The sequence below is a fragment of the Thermobia domestica genome, chromosome 10 (genome assembly GCF_964235325.1).
Source record: "Thermobia domestica chromosome 10, izTheDome1.hap1.1, whole genome shotgun sequence".
NCBI classification, from domain to species: domain Eukaryota; kingdom Metazoa; phylum Arthropoda; class Insecta; order Zygentoma; family Lepismatidae; genus Thermobia; species Thermobia domestica.
Genome location: NC_137463.1, coordinates 24,814,894 through 24,833,880, shown reverse-complemented (window position 1 = coordinate 24,833,880; position 18,987 = coordinate 24,814,894). Strand labels below are relative to the sequence as shown.

Genomic DNA, 18,987 nt, shown 5'->3' with positions numbered 1-18,987 from the left:
CCACAATTATGCTCTTTAGGCTAAAGAAGACAAGTGGATGATCATGGAAGAATTTGTGGAATGAGAATGTAGAATAGAACGGGAGTAAAAGTACCCCGAGTAAACCCACGGGACATGATGTTGTCCACCACAAACTTATTTAGCCAGGGATCGAACCAGGGACTCCATTAACCAAAGGTAAGCGCTCTACCACTGAGCTACCGTGCTCCTTTAATAAGATATAGCTTAAAATTATTATTAACTCGTTAAAACTTTATTTTTTCTTTAACCCTTTATTTGGCACTGTTGGTCTCAAGCAGCATCGCATTCAATTGCGTTATCCTTACAAATTATAACTTCAGTGATCATTTAATTGGCATTATTACTTTCAAACAATATTCATATACATGATTTGCGGGTCGCTCTTTTAGATACTTCGAATCTTCGTCAACAGGAGACAGTCAAATTTAGTATTATAGAAGCTTTATCTCCTACGTTCCGCGAAAGTTTTTATTATTATTATTATTATTATTTTTATTTGTGGTTTCTTGCTCTGTAGGAAAATATTTCAACGAAACTGCTGGTAATTACTGAGAGTATTGTTATGATATTTGACCATAATAGGGCAATGCTGCTCAGTAGCTACACATAAGACCTATTTTATGTCAATGTTGCTTTGAAATAAAGATCCTGTATATTGTAACCAAAGTACAAAAATACTTTTAAAATTATGGAATTATGGTTAGGAAGTCATGGTACAACCATAAAAACAAACAAAATATTTTAATGGTAATGCTACCAGTGCTTGCCCATTAAAGGGTTAAATATAACATTGCCCAAACGTAAGAAACATATCAATCGATAGCTCATATGAAGATGAACAACATAACATGTTAGAAATTAAATTCTGATGCGCAGTTTTCGAGAAAATCGAACATTTATGACGTTTAAAAATATGTCGTTGCTTGGTTAATAGATATTTATTTAACCTTTGATCTCTTCTTGGTTCCCGCCTACCAAATAACGAACAGTCACCTTGCTCATCAGCTCTACTATATTATTTACAGACAATTATCAACCGTTTTGTGCCCAACATCTCTACTTGGCTTACTTGAATCGCGTTCGGAAAATCAGTTCACTTTCTTAGACGAGCAATGATTGTTCGCTTGATTTCTCCAGGTGACTGTAGATGTTTAATATTAGTGTTAAACGTTAACATAAACAGTTGTCGTCGTTATTAATTATGTTATTAGTGGATTTCAAATTTTAATTACGTCCTGATCATATTACATTACAGTACATTTTCTTATTTCTACATTTTTTTAATATAAGGTTACCTTCTGTCTTCGATTTTATTGTGATGATTCACTTCCGTATTTGTTCTTCTTATTATCAATTGATTTCCAGGACTTCCAGTGGACGATCTTTTAATTACCAGTCATCAATGATAACATATTTTTGTCTCATTCACTATGAAAGCTAACGACTTAAGAGGGCTCTCGACGCCGAAATTAAATTGCCCGGAAATTTTAAACTTTTTCGTGAATATCTCAGAAAGTATAAAGCAGAGAAAAATTGCAAGTTGTTGTTCTTTTGACAATATGATTTTACAAATGATAGCGTAGTTGCAACTTCTCTGAAAGTTTTCCGTTGTTTGAAAGTTAGGAAATCAACTTTTTAACGCGAAAAAACAATTCGCTCCTAGCTTTGTACATAACCAAAACATTCAGAGGAGTTGTAACTACGCTATCATTTGGAAAATCACATTGTTAAAAGAACAACAACTTGTAATTTTTCTCCTCTTTATAAGTTTATGAAATATTTAGGGAAACGTTTAAAATTTGCGGCAATTTAATTTCGACGTCGATAACCCTCTTAAAACTTTTCATCGTTGTTTGGCATACAACGAGTTATGTTATATTTTTTGTTTTCCTTGGCGACAGTGCTGTCATCCAATTCCCACAAATTATTCGAAAAAACGGAAAATTTTTCGAGACAATTTTGGAAATTTCCCTTATAACTTCTTTATCACGCACATTAGAGTACCATACTATACGCCATTCAAAAGGTTAAACCTTACCGCGCTATAGCACTTACGTGCCGAGAAAAAAAGTACTTTCCCGTAAGGAGGTGTTCAAAATGGTTAACAACCTATAGCTAGCGAACCGTTGAGAATCGGTTCTATGTTCATAGGAACTTTTTGCTTACAATCACCCATACTACCAGTACCAAAGCATTTTCACTTCCTCGTCAATCACCTTGTATATCTGTTTACTTATCATTGTAGCTATTGAGTTCATGAGTTGATTTTAAGTTTAACGTCCTTTTCAGCAGCGAGGCTATATGAGACGGGACCTACTCATTAATGTAGAATCCGAACCACATGAGCTTCCTCCGGGAATCGAACCCGGGTCTTCACCCTAAAGGCGCGTACGCTAACCGCTTAGCCATTGTAGCTATTGAGAAAACGAACAAGCTAAAAGAAAATGAAATGAAATTTTACGTCCCACGATTATGCCGGTTAGGCTAAAAGAGACGGTGATGATGAATGAAGAAGGTGGGAGGAAACGGGAGAACCCGAAGAAAACCCGTCCACCACAAAGTTCACTTGGCGGGGGCTGGGATCGAACCCGGGACCCCAAGCACCAGAGGTGAACGCTCTACCACTGAGCCACCGCGGCCCCAAACGAACAAACGAGTCTAGGCAGTATTACCAGATGTTCACTGTTGTTATATCAACAAATATTAAATTATTCCTCGGCTACTTTAATTCTCGTTTTTATTTGATCCAATCTCGTCTATTTCATTCATTGATGTGTCGATTTGTATTTCAATCAACTAACTTCCCTCCTATTTTCTTGCAGATACCCACAGTGAGATATGACCATCAGCCTGCAGGAACTACGACTTGTTTAAGCTCTCGCCGCCAAGCGGGAAATCAGGAACTAAATAAAGAGGGACCATCTCCCAGTCCTTCTGCTATGGTTTTACCCGTCCTCGTGGTTGAACCTTCCACCACGAAAGGAACATCCAGCCTCAAATCTCCTAGGAACAAAGACTCTAATCGTAAACATGTGCAGTTCACAACAGACACAACAGAAGGTAGCAGTGAAGCAGGGCCTGAAGGTAAGATCAAAGAACACAAGTTCCACTTTATGAATCTATCCGCTCTTAGATTACTGTTGATGTTGAATTTAGTTTAGCGTCCCGTTCAGCAGCGAGGCTATATGAGACGTGGACCTACTGATTAACGTGGAATCCGAACCACATGAGCTCCCGCCGGGAATCGAACGCTCTTAGATTACTGTTTGATGTAAACAATGTCGCAAGTCTACATCATGAGTTTATCCGCTCTTGGATTACTGTCTGATATAAACAATGATTATATTGTAATTCATATATTCTAGACATTATTGGCTAGGGATGTCGTATGGTAAATGTTAATCTACGCCCAGAGAAAAAGAGTTTAAAGCTTTATTTTTATTTAGTGCAATTTCATATCTAAAGCTATAATTGTTTGTAATCGATGTTGTAATCGCGATCTATTTCGATTTATTGAATTTATATGAATTTCCTCTATAGCGCTTGAAAGGAAAAGTCATAGCCTGGGTTCCCCCTAACTCGTTAGATACAGGATCTTTTCTCCTACCTGAATACTTTTTTTCTGTCATATATACATATATATTTTCACATAAGTATCGAACAGAATTAGGTATTGAAGAAAGTTGGACTTAGAGTACATTAGATAGTTTCACCATGTTATGATCATATTAGTCATATTACCGCGCCTATAGGTTCAATGTTTATTATTTATATCAGCGTTTCCCAACCGGTGTGCCGCGGCACACTGGTGTGCCGCGAGGAAATGAAAACAAAATTATTAATTATATAGCAACCAAATTACAAGACAGGAAAAATGTGTATTTGTATTTCACATTACTATGAACCTCTACAATGGAAAAAATTCCGTAATTGTAATATATTATTGTATATACATACATTACTACTACACAGATTGTATTTCGAAAACAGAATTTTATTAATATTTAAAAATTGTGACGTATATTAAGCATGTTATTAAATTATAAGTTTCACACTGTGTTACTTTTCTGTACATTTTTAATGTTCAAAAAAAGTATTTATTATCACTGTTATGACCATTATTGCTTCTTTATTGCTACAGGTTATTTCATAACTTGAAATTCAAAATCTCATTCTAACCTTGCAACAAAGTAAACACTCATACAAATTATCTCCATCTGTTTTAAAAGTACAAGTGATTTGTTTGTTCGTTTGTTATTTAGTGATCTTCCTTAGTGAAAGGTTGGACACAGTCTTCAAAAAGAAAGTGTATTTTTAAAAGCCTGGGTCCTATATTTCATTGGAATTGTTTTTTTGAATTACAATGAAAGTAGTAGAAAATGGATCGATCTGGGACAACCTAGGACAACCTAGGACAACCTGGGAAATTGAGCACCGTACACCGTGAGCCCACGGTCTTTTACGACCTCCATTTTAGGGATAAATTTGTTCCCTTTTATGAGCACTTTTTAGGGGGTGTACTCGTTCTCTTTTATGACCACTTTTTAAGGGGTGAACTCGTTCCCTTTTATGAGCATATTTTCCAACCCCTATTTTAACTACGAACACATAGAAGAGCAGATAACACATAAGAGTACGTAACACACAACAGAGCAGATAACACATAAGAGTACGTAACATAACAAGGGTGTATTCATTCTCTTTTATGAGCATATTTTCCAACCCCTTTTTTAACATAGGAGATAACACATAAGATTACGAACACATAGAAGAGCACATAAGACTACGTAACATAACAAGGGTGAACTCGTTTCCTTTTATAAGCATATTTCCAACCCCTACGAACACATAGAAGAGCAGATAACACAAGGGTGTATTCATTCTCTTTTATGATCACTTTTTCAACCCCTATTTAAACATAGCAGAGCTAATACAAGAGTATGGCTTATTTTCCAACCCCTATTTTAACATAGCAGAGAATACATAATATTCATTCCCCTACGAACGCATATAAGAGCATAAGACTACGTAACATAGCAAGGGTGTATTTGTTCTCTTTTATGATAACTTTTTCCAACCCCTATTTTAACATAACAGAAATTACACTGAGATTACGAACACACAGCAGAGCAGAGAATACATGATTCATTCCCTTTTAAGGGGTATACTCGTTCTCTTTTATGATCACTTTTTCAACCCTTATTTTACCATAGCAGATAAAACATAGCAGGGATTATTCATTCCCTTTTATGATCATTTTTAGGGGTGGACTCATTCTCTTTTATGAGCATCGTTTCCAACCCCTATTCGAACACAGCAACAAACTAGAGAATAATGGGGATGTACTTGTTCCCTTTTTTAACCCCTATTTCCCACAGAGGCTACGAACATAGAAGATTACATAACAAAGAATTCTTTTTACCTGGGTCTTATAGTTTATGTGGGATACGCCCTTTCTAGGACAATTTTAACCGATTTGAATGAAACTCGGCATATGGGGGTTTTCGACCATGCTGATTACGAATATCATATTTATTTTTACCTAGGTTCTTAGTTTATGTGGGATACGCCCTATCTATGACAGTTTTAACCAATTTGGATGAAACTCGGCATATGGGGGTTTTCGGACATGCTGATTACGAATACCATTTCTATTTTTACCTGGGTCTTATAGTTTATGTGGGATACGCCCTTTGTATGACACTTAAAACCCAATCACTCGTAAACGAAGCAACATATTGAGTGGTGTTTCCACATTTAGCAACAGGTCATCAGGTACTACATGTCCCAAAATTAGTGGCCATCGAGGTCAAAGGTCAAAATACTTAAAACCTAATAACTCGAAAATGGATCTACATACTGAGGTGGTGTTTCTACATTTAGTAATTGGTCATCAACTAGTACATGTTAAAAAATCATGACCATCGAGGTCAAAGGTCAAAGTACTTAAAACCTAATAACTCGAAAACGGAGCCAAATATCGAAGTGGTGTTTCCACATTTAGTAATTGGTCATCAACTACTACAAGTTCCGAAACAATGATCATCAAGGTCAAAGGTCAAAATACTTAAAACCTAATAACTCGAAAATGGTTCCACATACTGAGGTGGTGTTTCCACATTTAGTAATTGGTCATCAACTAGTACATGTTAAAAAATCATGACCATCGAGGTCAAAGGTCAAAGTACTTAAAACCTAATAACTCGAAAACGGAGCCAAATATCGAAGTGGTGTTTCCACATTTAGTAATTGGTCATCAAATACTACAAGTTCCAAAATAATGATCATCGAGGTCAAAGGTCAAAGTACTTAATCCTAATAATTCGAAAATGGATCCACATATTGAGGTGCTGTTTCCACATATAGTAATTGGTCATCAACTACTACAAGTTTCAAAAATAGTGGCCATCGAGGTCAAAGGTCAAAATACTTAAAACCAAATAACTCTTAAATGGATCGACATACTGAGGTGCTGTTTCCACATTTAGCAAGAGGTCATCAACTACTACAAGTTTCAAAAATAATGGTCATCGAGGTCAAAGGTCAATCTCGTAAATGAAACCACATATTGAGATAACGTTTCCTCATTTAGTAAATTTGTGTGATCTATTCAATTTTGTACAAAGCAGAAAAAACTGAAGAAGGAATAAATTTGAGTGGCTTATTTACTTTTGTATTAATGAGAAAGAAATCAAAGAAACACAATTTTAACTAGCGCAGAATTTCTGTACCTTTTTGGGCTATTCAAATGGATTAACAAGAATGAAAGCAAATATATGCCATATTAACTAGCTGAGAATTGTATGTCATCTTGTATTATTTAAACTAAACGAAGGGCTAAATTTGAGAAAGCGAACATGGACCATTTTACTCAAATTTGGATGGAGTATTTATCTTTGTATGAACCAGAAAAAAATGAAGAAGGTTCAATATTTCTGTACAATTTTGTACTACCCAAATAAACGAAATTTTATTTTTGTACCAATCACAAGAAAATCAAAGAAAGGTCATTTTATACCTTTTTGTGCTATTCAAATAATAGAGGAAACAAATTTCAGTGGTCTATTTTATTTTTGTACCAATCAGAAGAAAAGCAAAGATATGCCATTTTAACTATTTAAACAAGCGAAAGGATACATTTGAATGACCTATTCAAATTTCTACCAACGAGAAATGCCATTTTTACTAATCAAATAAACAAAAAAAACAAAGAAGGATCATTTTAACAAGCTCAGAATTTATATACATTTTATACTAATCAAATATACGAAAGAATAAATTTAAGTGACCTATTCAATTTTGTACCCATGAGAAATTGCATTTTAACTGGCTCAGAATTTTACTACTCAAATAAACAATGGAGTATTTAGTTTTGTACCACCGAGAAAAAAAATGAAATTGCACCATTTTGGAGTATTCAAATAAACAAATGACTTATAATTTGTGTCAACTCTAAAAAGGGTCATTCTGTATTATTTCAACAAACAAAAGGAAAAAAGCAAAAAAGGACCATTTTAAACTAGTCTAATAAACGAAGGCATAAATATGAGTGAGACCAGAGAAAAAAAACGAAGAAGACCCATTTTAACTAACTGAGAATTTCTGTACCTTTTTATACTATTTAAACAAACGATGGAATAAATTTGAGTGGCCTGTTTTTTGTACTAACCAGAAAAAGCGAAGAAGGTCCAATTTAGCTCAGAATTTATGTACCTTTGTACTAGCCCAATGAACGAAAGAACAAATTTGGGTGTTCTACTTTTTTTATACCAAACAAAGAAGAACCATTTTAACTAGCTCAAACACAATTTTAACTTGCGTAGAATTTCTGTAACGCAAAAATTAATTTGGATGGAGTAACAAGAAAGAAAGCAAAGATATGTCATATTAAATATTTAAATAAACGAGGGGATAAATTTAAGTGATCTATTCCATTTTGTACCAAGGAGAAATGCCATTTTTATCTAGCTTAGAATTTCTAGTGCATGTTGTATTGTTTAAACAAAACGAAGAGCTAAATTTGAGAAAGTGAACATGAACCATTTTACTCAAATTGGATGGAGTATTTAGCTTTGTATGAACCAGAAAAAAAGTGAAGAAGGACCATTTTAACTAGTTCAATATTTCTGTACAATTTTGTACTACCCAAATAAACGAAATTTTATTTTTGTACCAATCAGAAGAAAATCAAAGAAGGGTCATTTTAAATAGCCAAGCAGAAAAAAGGAAAGAATTAACACTTTGTACTAATCAAGTAAACGAAGGTATAAATTTGTACTGACCAGAAACGGAGAAGACATTTATTGAGGTGTCCTATTTCCCTTTTTACCAACGAGAACCATTTTTAACTGGCTTAGAATTTTATACCTTTTTGAAAAATTTGTATCAAATCGAAAAAAGCAAGGAAATACCATTTTAAATAGCTCAGCATGTTATAGCTTTTTGTGTTTTTGGTCTACCCAATTTCTTGACCATGTTGTACTATTTAAACAAACAAAGGATAAATTTGTGTGGCCTATTCAATTTTATAGCAAGCAGAAAAAGCCCCTTTTATTTTTATACCAACCACGAAGGTCCATTATACCATTTTGTATTACTCTAATAAATTTGGGTGGTCTATTTCATTTTTTGTAACAATCAGAAGAAATGATTAGAATTTTATACCTTTGTGGTGTTACATTTTGTATATTTTTTGTGTCATCCAGAGAACAATTTAAATTAAGGCTCATAAAATATTTGAACGTGAGATTTAACAAACCAGAGTTGCGTAATAATTCAATTATAACTTAATTATGTAGAACAGACTACATAGCAATTAGCGTTCTAAAGAAAACTGATGAATGACGACAAATCATAACAGCATACTTGGCCATTTTGAATCACAGCAGAAGAAGAGATTATATCAAAGTAAGAAAAGTTTTCAAAGTTCCATGTTCCACACCATCTATAAAGAGTGCTGCAGATATTTAAGCAACGTTACGAATGCGTTACCTAACATTTGTATTGCTAAGGTACTGCCTATTGATCAACGATTCAATTATTTTTTTAAATTTTCTTTCCTCGTCTAAGTCCAAGAAGACAAATATATATATTTTTGCATTTATGTATTTTATTATAATGGAATATAAGTTTATGGAGTATATTTGGAAAATAATAGAACATACATCATGATGTTATATTGCCTTAAAACATATTAAACACGGAGAATGCATAGAATGCTTTTATTCTAGGTATATAAATAGATGTATCACACTTGATTTGTTTTTGCTGAAGAGCAGAAAAATGACTAGTATGGAAATTGTTTATGTTTCACCTAGAGAAAAAGAAATTCAGCGTGAAAACGAAAAACCTATACTGTTAATTCACCCGTCTGACCCCGATTTGCCAGTTGAATTACGTGATAAAGTGAGAATCATATATCCAACACAGGAAATAGAAGTGTATTATTTTAGACGGTATAATAGATATAATGATGAAATACTCCCAGAAAGTGATGATGACAGTATTTCAAATATTACCTGTTTTGAAGTGGAAGCTAATGAGTGCGGGTGTACTAGTGAAAGTATTAGTAATACATGTGTTATACAATTATTTAATGAGTATACACCAAATTCAGTATTATTATGTGAAGCATGTTCTAAACATAATGAAAATGAAAAAGATCACAACTGTTTGCTGCAGTATGATTACGAATTATTACAAAAGGTGTGGACGATCTTAATTAAACGTGAAATGAGAGAGAAAATCTATAAACTTTATTTAAAGAATTCATTTTAAAGGTTGCAATATTAAGAACACTTATACTGTGGAGAAAAAAATTTAATCTGGTATATGAATACATTACAGAGTGTGATTATTATATCAAAGAAATAGTAGAAATATTTTTAGAGAAAGATAAACAATTATTTAATTCTGTAAATGAACAATGAGACACTGTAGCATATGCATTTGATTGTGTAAGAATAGAAGAACATATGAGAGTTAAAATTACAAGGGGTTACAGAGAATTGAACTGTTAAATGGATCAATTTGTAGTATTGTAATATTAAGAATTTAATAGATTACAAACATTGGACTAGCACATGTAAATACTGAATTATCGGCAACTGAATTATCAGGGAGAGTCAATTTAAATTGTTCTCTGGATGACACAAAAAATATACAAAATGTAACACCACAAAGATATAAAATTCTAATCTTTTCTTCTGATTGTTACAAAAATGAAATAGACCACCCAAATTTATTAGAGTAATACAAAATGGACCTTCGTGGTTGGTATAAAACTAAAAGGGGCTTTTTCTGCTTGCTATAAAAGTGAATAGGTCACACAAATTTATTCCTTTGTTTGTTTAAATAGTACAACATGGTCAAGAAATTGGGTAGACCAAAAACACAAAAAGCTATAACATGCTGAGCTATATAAAATGGTATTTCCTTGTTTTTTTCGATTTGATACAAATTTTTCAAAAAGGTATAAAATTCTAAGCCAGTTAAAAATGGTTCTCGTTGGTAAAAAAGGAAATAGGACACCTCAATAAATGTCTTCTCCGTTTCTGGTCAGTACAAATTTATACCTTCGTTTACTTGATTAGTACAAAGTGTTAATTCTTTCCTTTTTTCTGCTTGGCTATTTAAAATGACCCTTCTTTGATTTTCTTCTGATTGGTACAAAAATAAAATTTCGTTTATTTGGGTAGTACAAAATTGTACAGAAATATTGAACTAGTTAAAATGGTCCTTCTTCACTTTTTTTCTGGTTCATACAAAGCTAAATACTCCATCCAATTTGAGTAAAATGATTCATGTTCACTTTCTCAAATTTAGCTCTTCGTTTTGTTTAAATAATACAACATGCACCAGAAATTCTAAGCTAGATAAAAATGGCATTTCTCCTTGGTACAAAATGGAATAGATCACTTAAATTTATCCCCTCGTTTATTTAAATATTTAATATGACATATCTTTGCTTTCTTTCTTGTTACTCCATCCAAATTAATTTTTGCGTTACAGAAATTCTGCGCAAGTTAAAATTGTGTTTGAGCTAGTTAAAATGGTTCTTTGTTTGGTATAAAAAAAAGTAGAACACCCAAATTTGTTCTTTCGTTCATTGGGCTAGTACAAAGGTACATAAATTCTGAGCTAAATTGGACCTTCTTCGCTTTTTCTGGTTAGTACAAAAACAGGCCACTCAAATTTATTCCATTGTTTGTTCAAATAGTACAAAAAGTACAGAAATTCTCAGTTAGTTAAAATGGGTCTTCTTCGTTTTTTTTCTCTGGTCTCACTCATATTTATGCCTTCGTTTATTAGACTAGTTTAAAATGGTCCTTTTTTGCTTTTTTCCTTTTGTTTGTTGAAATAATACAGAATGACCCTTTTTAGAGTTGACACAAATTATAAGTCCTTTGTTTATTTGAATACTCCAAAATGGTGCAATTTCATTTTTTTCTCTCGGTGGTGCAAAACTAAATACTCCATTGTTTATTTGAGTAGTAAAATTCTGAGCCAGTTAAAATGCAATTTCTCATGGGTACAAAATTGAATAGGTCACTTAAATTTATTCTTTCGTATATTTGATTAGTACAAAATGTATATAAATTCTGAGCTTGTTAAAATGATCCTTCTTCGGGTTTTTTTATTTATTTGATTAGTAAAAATGGCATTTCTCGTTGGTAGAAATTTGAATAGGTCATTCAAATGTATCCTTTCGTTTGTTTAAATAGTTAAAATGGCATATCTTTGCTTTTCTTCTGATTGGTACAAAAATAAAATAGACCACTGAAATTTGTTTCCTCTATTATTTGAATAGCACAAAAATGTATAAAATGTGGATCCATTTTCGAGTTATTAGGTTTTAAGTACTTTGACCTTTGACCTCGATGATCATTATTTTGGAACTTGTAGTATTTGATGACCAATTACTAAATGTGGAAACAGCACCTCAATACGTGGATCCGTTTTCGAGTTATTAGGTTTTAAGTATTTTGACCTTTGACCTCGATGGTCATTATTTTGGAACTTGTAGTAGTTGATGACCAATTACTAAATGTGGAAACACCTCCTCAGTATGGGGATCCATTTTCGAGTTATTAGGTTTTAAGTATTTTGACCTTTGACCTCGATGGTCATTATTTTGGAACTTGTAATAGTTGATGACCAATTACTAAATGTGGAAACACCACTTCGATATTTGGCTCCGTTTTCGAGTTATTAGGTTTTAAGTACTTTGACCTTTGACCTCGATGGTCATTATTTTGGAACTTGTAGTAGTTGATGACCAATTACTAAATGTGGAAACACCTCCTCAGTATGGGGATCCATTTTCGAGTTATTAGGTTTTAAGTATTTTGACCTTTGACCTCGATGGTCATTATTTTGGAACTTATAGTAGTTGATGACCAATTACTAAATGTGGAAACACCACTTCGATATTTGGCTCCGTTTTCGAGTTATTAGGTTTTAAGTATTTTGACCTTTGACCTCGATGGCCACTAATTTTGGGACATGTAGTACCTGATGACCTATTGCTAAATGTGGAAACACCACTCAATATGTTGCTTCGTTTACGAGTGATTGGGTTTTAAGTGTCATACAAAGGGCGTATCCCACATAAACTATAAGACCCAGGTAAAAATAGAAATGGTATTCGTAATCAGCATGTCCGAAAACCCCCATATGCCGAGTTTCATTCAAATCGGTTAAAATTGTCCTAGAAAGGGCGTATCCCACATAAACTATAAGACCCAGGTAAAAAGAATTCTTTGTTATATAATCTTCTATGTTCGTAGCCTCTGTGGGAAATCGGGGTTAAAAAAGGGAACAAGTACATCCCCATTATTCTCTAGTTTGTTGCTGTGTTCGAATAGGGGTTGGAAACGATGCTCATAAAAGAGAATGAGTCCACCCCTAAAAATGATCATAAAAGGGAATGAATAATCCCTGCTATGTTTTATCTGCTATGGTAAAATAAGGGTTGAAAAAGTGATCATAAAAGAGAACGAGTATACCCCTTAAAAGGGAATGAATCATGTATTCTCTGCTCTGTTGTGTGTTCGTAATCTCAGTGTAATTTCTGTTATGTTAAAATAGGGGTTGGAAAAAGTTATCATAAAAGAGAACAAATACACCCTTGCTATGTTACGTAGTCTTATGCTCTTATATGTGTTCGTAGGGGAATGAATATTATGTATTCTCTGCTATGTTAAAATAGGGGTTGGAAAATAAGCCATACTCTTGTATTAGCTCTGCTATGTTTAAATAGGGGTTGAAAAAGTGATCATAAAAGAGAATGAATACACCCTTGTGTTATCTGCTCTTCTATGTGTTCGTAGGGGTTGGAAATATGCTTATAAAAGGAAACGAGTTCACCCTTGTTATGTTACGTAGTCTTATGTGCTCTTCTATGTGTTCGTAATCTTATGTGTTATCTCCTATGTTAAAATAGGGGTTGAAAAATAAACCATATTCTTGTATTAGCTCTGCTATGTTACATATTCTTATGTCATTTCTGTTATGTTAAAATAGGGGTTGGAAAATAAGTCATACTCTTTCACTAGTTCTGCTATGTTTCAATGGGGGTGGAAAATATGCTCATAAAAAGGAATGAATCTGCTATGCAATGTGTTCGTAGTCTCCATGTATTCTCTGCTATGTTCAAATAGGGGTTGAAACGAGTACACCCTTGTTATGTTACGTACTCTTATGTGTTATTTGCTCTGCTGTGTGTTACGTAGCCTTATGTGTTATCTGCTCTTCTATGTTTTCGTAATCTTATGTGTTATCTCCTATGTTAAAAAAGGGGTTGGAAAATATGCTCATAAAAGAGAATGAATACACCCTTGTTATGTTACGTACTCTTATGTGTTATCTGCTCTGTTGTGTGTTACGTACTCTTATGTGTTATCTGCTCTTCTATGTGTTCGTAGTTAAAATAGGGGTTGGAAAATATGCTCATAAAAGGGAACGAGTTCACCCCTTAAAAAGTGGTCATAAAAGAGAACGAGTACACCCCCTAAAAAGTGCTCATAAAAGGGAACAAATTCACCCCTAAAATGGAGGTCGTAAAAGACCGTGGGCTCACGGTGTACGGTGCTCAATTCCCCAGGTTGTCCTAGGTTGTCCCAGATCGATCCATTTTCTACTACTAATGAAAAATAAGTATAATGATTTACGATGGGGGAAAACCAGTAATCGAGCTTTCTTCTCTGTGAGAACAGGCACGTAGCCAAGGGGGGGGGGTCCGTGGGGTCCCCCCCTTCGAGACCAGTAATGAAAAAATTAAGGAAGGATAAAACAAAATAAAATGACAAAAAGAAGGATCAGCGTTAAAAATTAAAAAGAAAACTACAGGAAGCTTTTGCTTACTCTTTCTTATGAGGAGATTTGTATTACTTGCAATATGGTGGCGAGGTAAGCGAGGTATTTTGGAAGAATCAGGGAATTTGAAGTTTCAAGAAAAGTTATGGAATTCCCAGAATTCCTGCTACTAGTCAGGGAGATTTCAAGCTTTCGAAAGCATAAATGCCGTTGTGTAACAGCGTGGACATTTTTAATCATAACTTTTCGTCATCGCATTCTTGCAGTATCAAACATGTTATTTCAAGGACAATTTTCTGTTGCTCCTTTAACCTGTCATTTGGAACCGACAGTAGTTGACGGAATAATAAAAACAAAAAGAATTATGTTGAAAGAAAGTTCTGTTAGCATTTGATTCAACAGAGAAAGGAACGCAAATATTGTAAAACTAGTTGAATATACACATGTTTCGCACAGGGGCTGTATTTGGAAGTCAACGTCTCTGGGAGTATCACTATTGATCTCAGCGACCGCGAAAACTATGGATTTGATACTAATATCGTTCATTTTGGATTACTTTTATATGTCTTGGTATCTCACCGCCCCCCCTCCGGTGACCTCCGGCCCGGAGCCGAATAGCGTGAATTTGGAAGTTAATGCGACTGGAGTTTCACCATTGATTTCAGCGACCGCGAAAATATGAATTCGACACTAATAGCTCAAGTGGTATAGCGTTGGCTACGCATTCGGGAGGTCGTGGCTTCGAATCCCGCTGCCTACCATCCTGACTGAGGTTTCCCAGGGTTTCCCTCAGTCCTACCAGGCAAATACCGGGATGGCATCTAGTAAACAGACCCAGGCCGATACCTTCCCAAATCCTTTCCATTGTTAATGTTGTTTCTTTTTACTACTACTACCAATAATAATATCTATGTGTGTGCCGCGAGGATTCAAGTTACGCCCGTAGTGTGCCGCAAGTTGAAAAAGATTGGGAAACGCTGATCTATATTATAAAATTGAAAGTGACTATGTTTGTGACTCTTAATCTCCTGAACCACCCGACCGAACTCGATCAAATTTTTGACGTAGATGCAGTTATGCCCTGGGAGTGTTTCTAGCTATGGACTTTGACTGTAGAACTTAAGGGAGGAGGAGGAGGGGGAATTATAAAAAAGGAATAAAACGTAATAACTCTCGAACCAAACACCAGCCTCTATCAAATTTTCAGATGACGTTCGTGCCTGGGATGGATATTACCATTTCACTTTGACGAAACAACGTAGGGGAGGAGGAGGAGAGGGAGATACACAAAAATCAATAAATATAAAAGTAAAAGTGACCATGTTCGTGAGTCAATAATAACTCTTGAACCACCCGATCGATCTCTATCAGATTTTCAACATAGATGAAGTTCGAACCTGGGAAGTTTTTTTTAATCATTTCACTTTGACGGTAGCTCTTAGAGGAGGAGGGAGGGAAGGAGGGGGAAATATGAAAATGAATAAAACTTAACTCTTGATCCACCCGACCGATCTCGTTCAAACTTTCAACATAGATAAGGTTTCGGGCCTGGGATGTTTTGGTCATTTTACTTTTACGGTGTAACGTAGTGGAGGGGGAAGAGGGATATATATATATGGGGGTGGGGGTGGGGGGTGTAAAAAATAAAAATAAAGTGACTGTCTTTGTGAGTTCATCACGCTTAAACCACCCGGCCTATCTTAATCAAATATTCAACGTAGATGAGGTTCGGACCTGGGTGGTTTTTATCATATCACTTTTAAGGTAGAACTTAGGGGAGGGGGAGGAGGGGGATATTTATATATAAAAATAAATAAAACTTAACTCTTGAACCGCACAACCGATCTCTATCAAATTTTCGACATAGACGACGTTCGGGCCTGGGATAATTTTTATCATTTAACTTTGACGATGCAACGTAAGGGAGGGGAAAGAGGAGATATATACATAAAAAATGAAAATGGAAGTGATTATGTTTATGTCTTTCATCACTCTTGAACCACCCGACCGATCTCGATCAAATTTTCAACATAGATGAGGTTCAGGCGTGTGATTTTATTTATCTATTCACTTTGACGATAGAACTTAGGGGAGGGAGAGGAGTAGTTAAAAAATAACGCTTAATAACTCTTGAACCAAACGATTAATCTCGATAAAATTTTTAACATAGATGGGGTTCGGGCCTGATATGTTTTTATCAGTTCACTTTGACGGTATAACTTAGAGGAGGGGGAGAGGAGATATATAAATATAAATAAAATTTAATAACTCTTACACCAACGGACCGATCTCGATGAAGGGGAGAGACATTGAAAAGTGATCGAGAATGACCGATATTAGTGTCGAATCTATAGTTTTTGGGGTCGCTGAGATGAACAGTAACACTTTGATGCCGTGCCGTTTAAATCCAAATTCAGTCCCACTACTTGAGAGAGAGGGAGGGGTGATATATAAAAATGATCGAAATGACCAATATCAGTGTCGAATTCATAGTGTTCGGGATCGCTGAGATGAACAATGATACTTCCAATGATGTGCCCCGCAACATGGGGAGGGGAGAGGGATATATTTAAAAATCACTGAAAATGACCAATATCAAAGAACGCTTAGTAATAGTAAAAAGTGGCTGACTAACGGAACACATTACAATTTTTTCATAATTTAACACAGCGAAGCGCGTTATTGATGCTATATATTATATATATATATATATATATATATATATATATATATATATATATATATATATATATATATATATATATATATGTGTGTGTGTGTGTGTGTGTGTGTGTGTGTGTCATTAGATTATTTGTAAATGTTTAACAATGCCTTGATATTCCTAAATGTATGAAATTGTCGTTATAAGTTTCTCTTACATTATTCAACTGTGTTTCTCCAACTGTGGTCCGCGGACCACAAGTTTTCCCAAAAGCTGTCCTTCTAGTCATCTTAGATTGAACACTAGTCCAAGAAAAGGACTACAATAAAGTTGAAGATCATTTAGTATCTTATATTGTAGTTAAGAATTTCAACAGGTGTAGATTGTACACTTGAATAACGTAAACATTATACGCGTTCTAATAGCTTATACAAATTATTCTTTGTAGCCATGAATTGTTAAACAAAAGTAATATGTTTTCCTTTAATTATTATACTTGATCGCACTCTGTATATTTATATATTTTTTCTTTCTTTGTTATTTTTAGGTGAACCTATGGAATTGTCTAGCGCTGGTGACGAGTCTGTAGTAGTGGAAGAAGCGTGGCCTGCAGAGGGAAAACGAATGTCTTTGGTTCCTGGAGTTGACACAGCACCTTTGCTCACACCGCCTCCTGTAACTAGACCGCAATTCTTCGAGGACAATAAATAATCGTGGCAAAACAACAACCCTCTGGGAACAATACTGGACACACTTGTAACTACATTGTATAAAGGAAACTACGTTTTCGCCTTGTGGCGTTGTGACGAGTATCTTTCTTTCAGCAACTCATTTAAGGAGAGATGTTTTTGTGTGTGCATGTCTTAAAAACCAAAGACAACAAAATTTTAAGTTGAATTTCTATCATCCAACATAACCGTCTCAAGAATGATGTGTTTGTAACTGAAACTTTTATTCATTTAATTTTCAGTGTTGTATATAATATTAAATGTTTTGTTTCTTATGTGCTGTCTGGTGTCATGAAGGATGTGACAGTGCTAAACAAAAAAAGAAGTGTCAAAAATTTGTGAAGTTGTTATACAGTGACAGAATTACAAACTGTTTCTTTGTCAGAAGCCAACACATTAAATATCAAACTTAATTTGACTAATAAACTCAAGTGTAAATGTATATTTTATACTGTATGTGGTTCAGTAAAAAGTAATTTGTTTCTATACAAACTTTGCTTTAAAAGTTATTAGTGTTTATTGCTATTACGAATCTACCTCGTATTAGAGGTGTTATGGCCGAGTCTTCAGCTTTGCATATACACCACTCGTGAATGCATTACTATTTATACACTACCAACACTACTTTACACTTTTCTCATGCTTCGATCACTATTGATACATTGTCAACACCTTTCTACTCTACATCTTTTTTCCGCCTCGATCACTACCAAGGATCTTATAAAATAGAGTATCTGCTCACATGTATTTTCATGATATTAAATGAATGATTTCAAAAAAACAATCGAGAATCGGCACGTCTGATTGGTTACTCTCGTGTCCGCCATCGTCTGATTAGCTACTTTCCTTTCCACCATGATTGTTGGTTCAAAACATTGCGATCCTATTGGACAGATTGGGCAGAGTAGGGGTGGTGAAACTGTGACGTATGGCTTCAAGATTTTGTTGTAAGGGTAGATCCTCTATTTGATAAGATCCTTGATCACTACTTATATCGCACTCTTCCAACACGTCACATCTCTCTCCTACCTCGATCACTGTACACTACCAACACTTCTTTACGTCTTTCTTCAGCTCGGTTACTTATACATTACTAACACTTCTCTTCAGCTGTCTCTCGCCTCGATCACTATTTACACATTGCCAGCACTGCTTCACAGTTTTCTCCACCTCCATCATTATTTATACACTGCCAACGCTTCTTCACATCTTCCTCCTGCTCCAATCACTACTTATATACTGTCAACATTCCTTTATGCC

General features: G+C 34.7%; 1 protein-coding gene across 1 annotated transcript in view; it reads left to right on the top strand.

Annotated features, from left to right (window-relative positions):
- LOC145661951 (uncharacterized) overlaps positions 1 to 18,257 on the top strand; it is a 201,818-nt gene extending 183,561 nt beyond the window's left edge. The window contains exons 8-9 of the mRNA XM_081727300.1: positions 2,844 to 3,105; positions 17,547 to 18,257. Of these exons, the coding sequence (XP_081583426.1) occupies positions 2,844 to 3,105; positions 17,547 to 17,710 (426 nt within the window). The 3' untranslated portion in view covers positions 17,711 to 18,257. The remainder of the gene's footprint in view (positions 1 to 2,843; positions 3,106 to 17,546) is intronic.
- Positions 18,258 to 18,987: the final 730 nt, after the last annotated feature.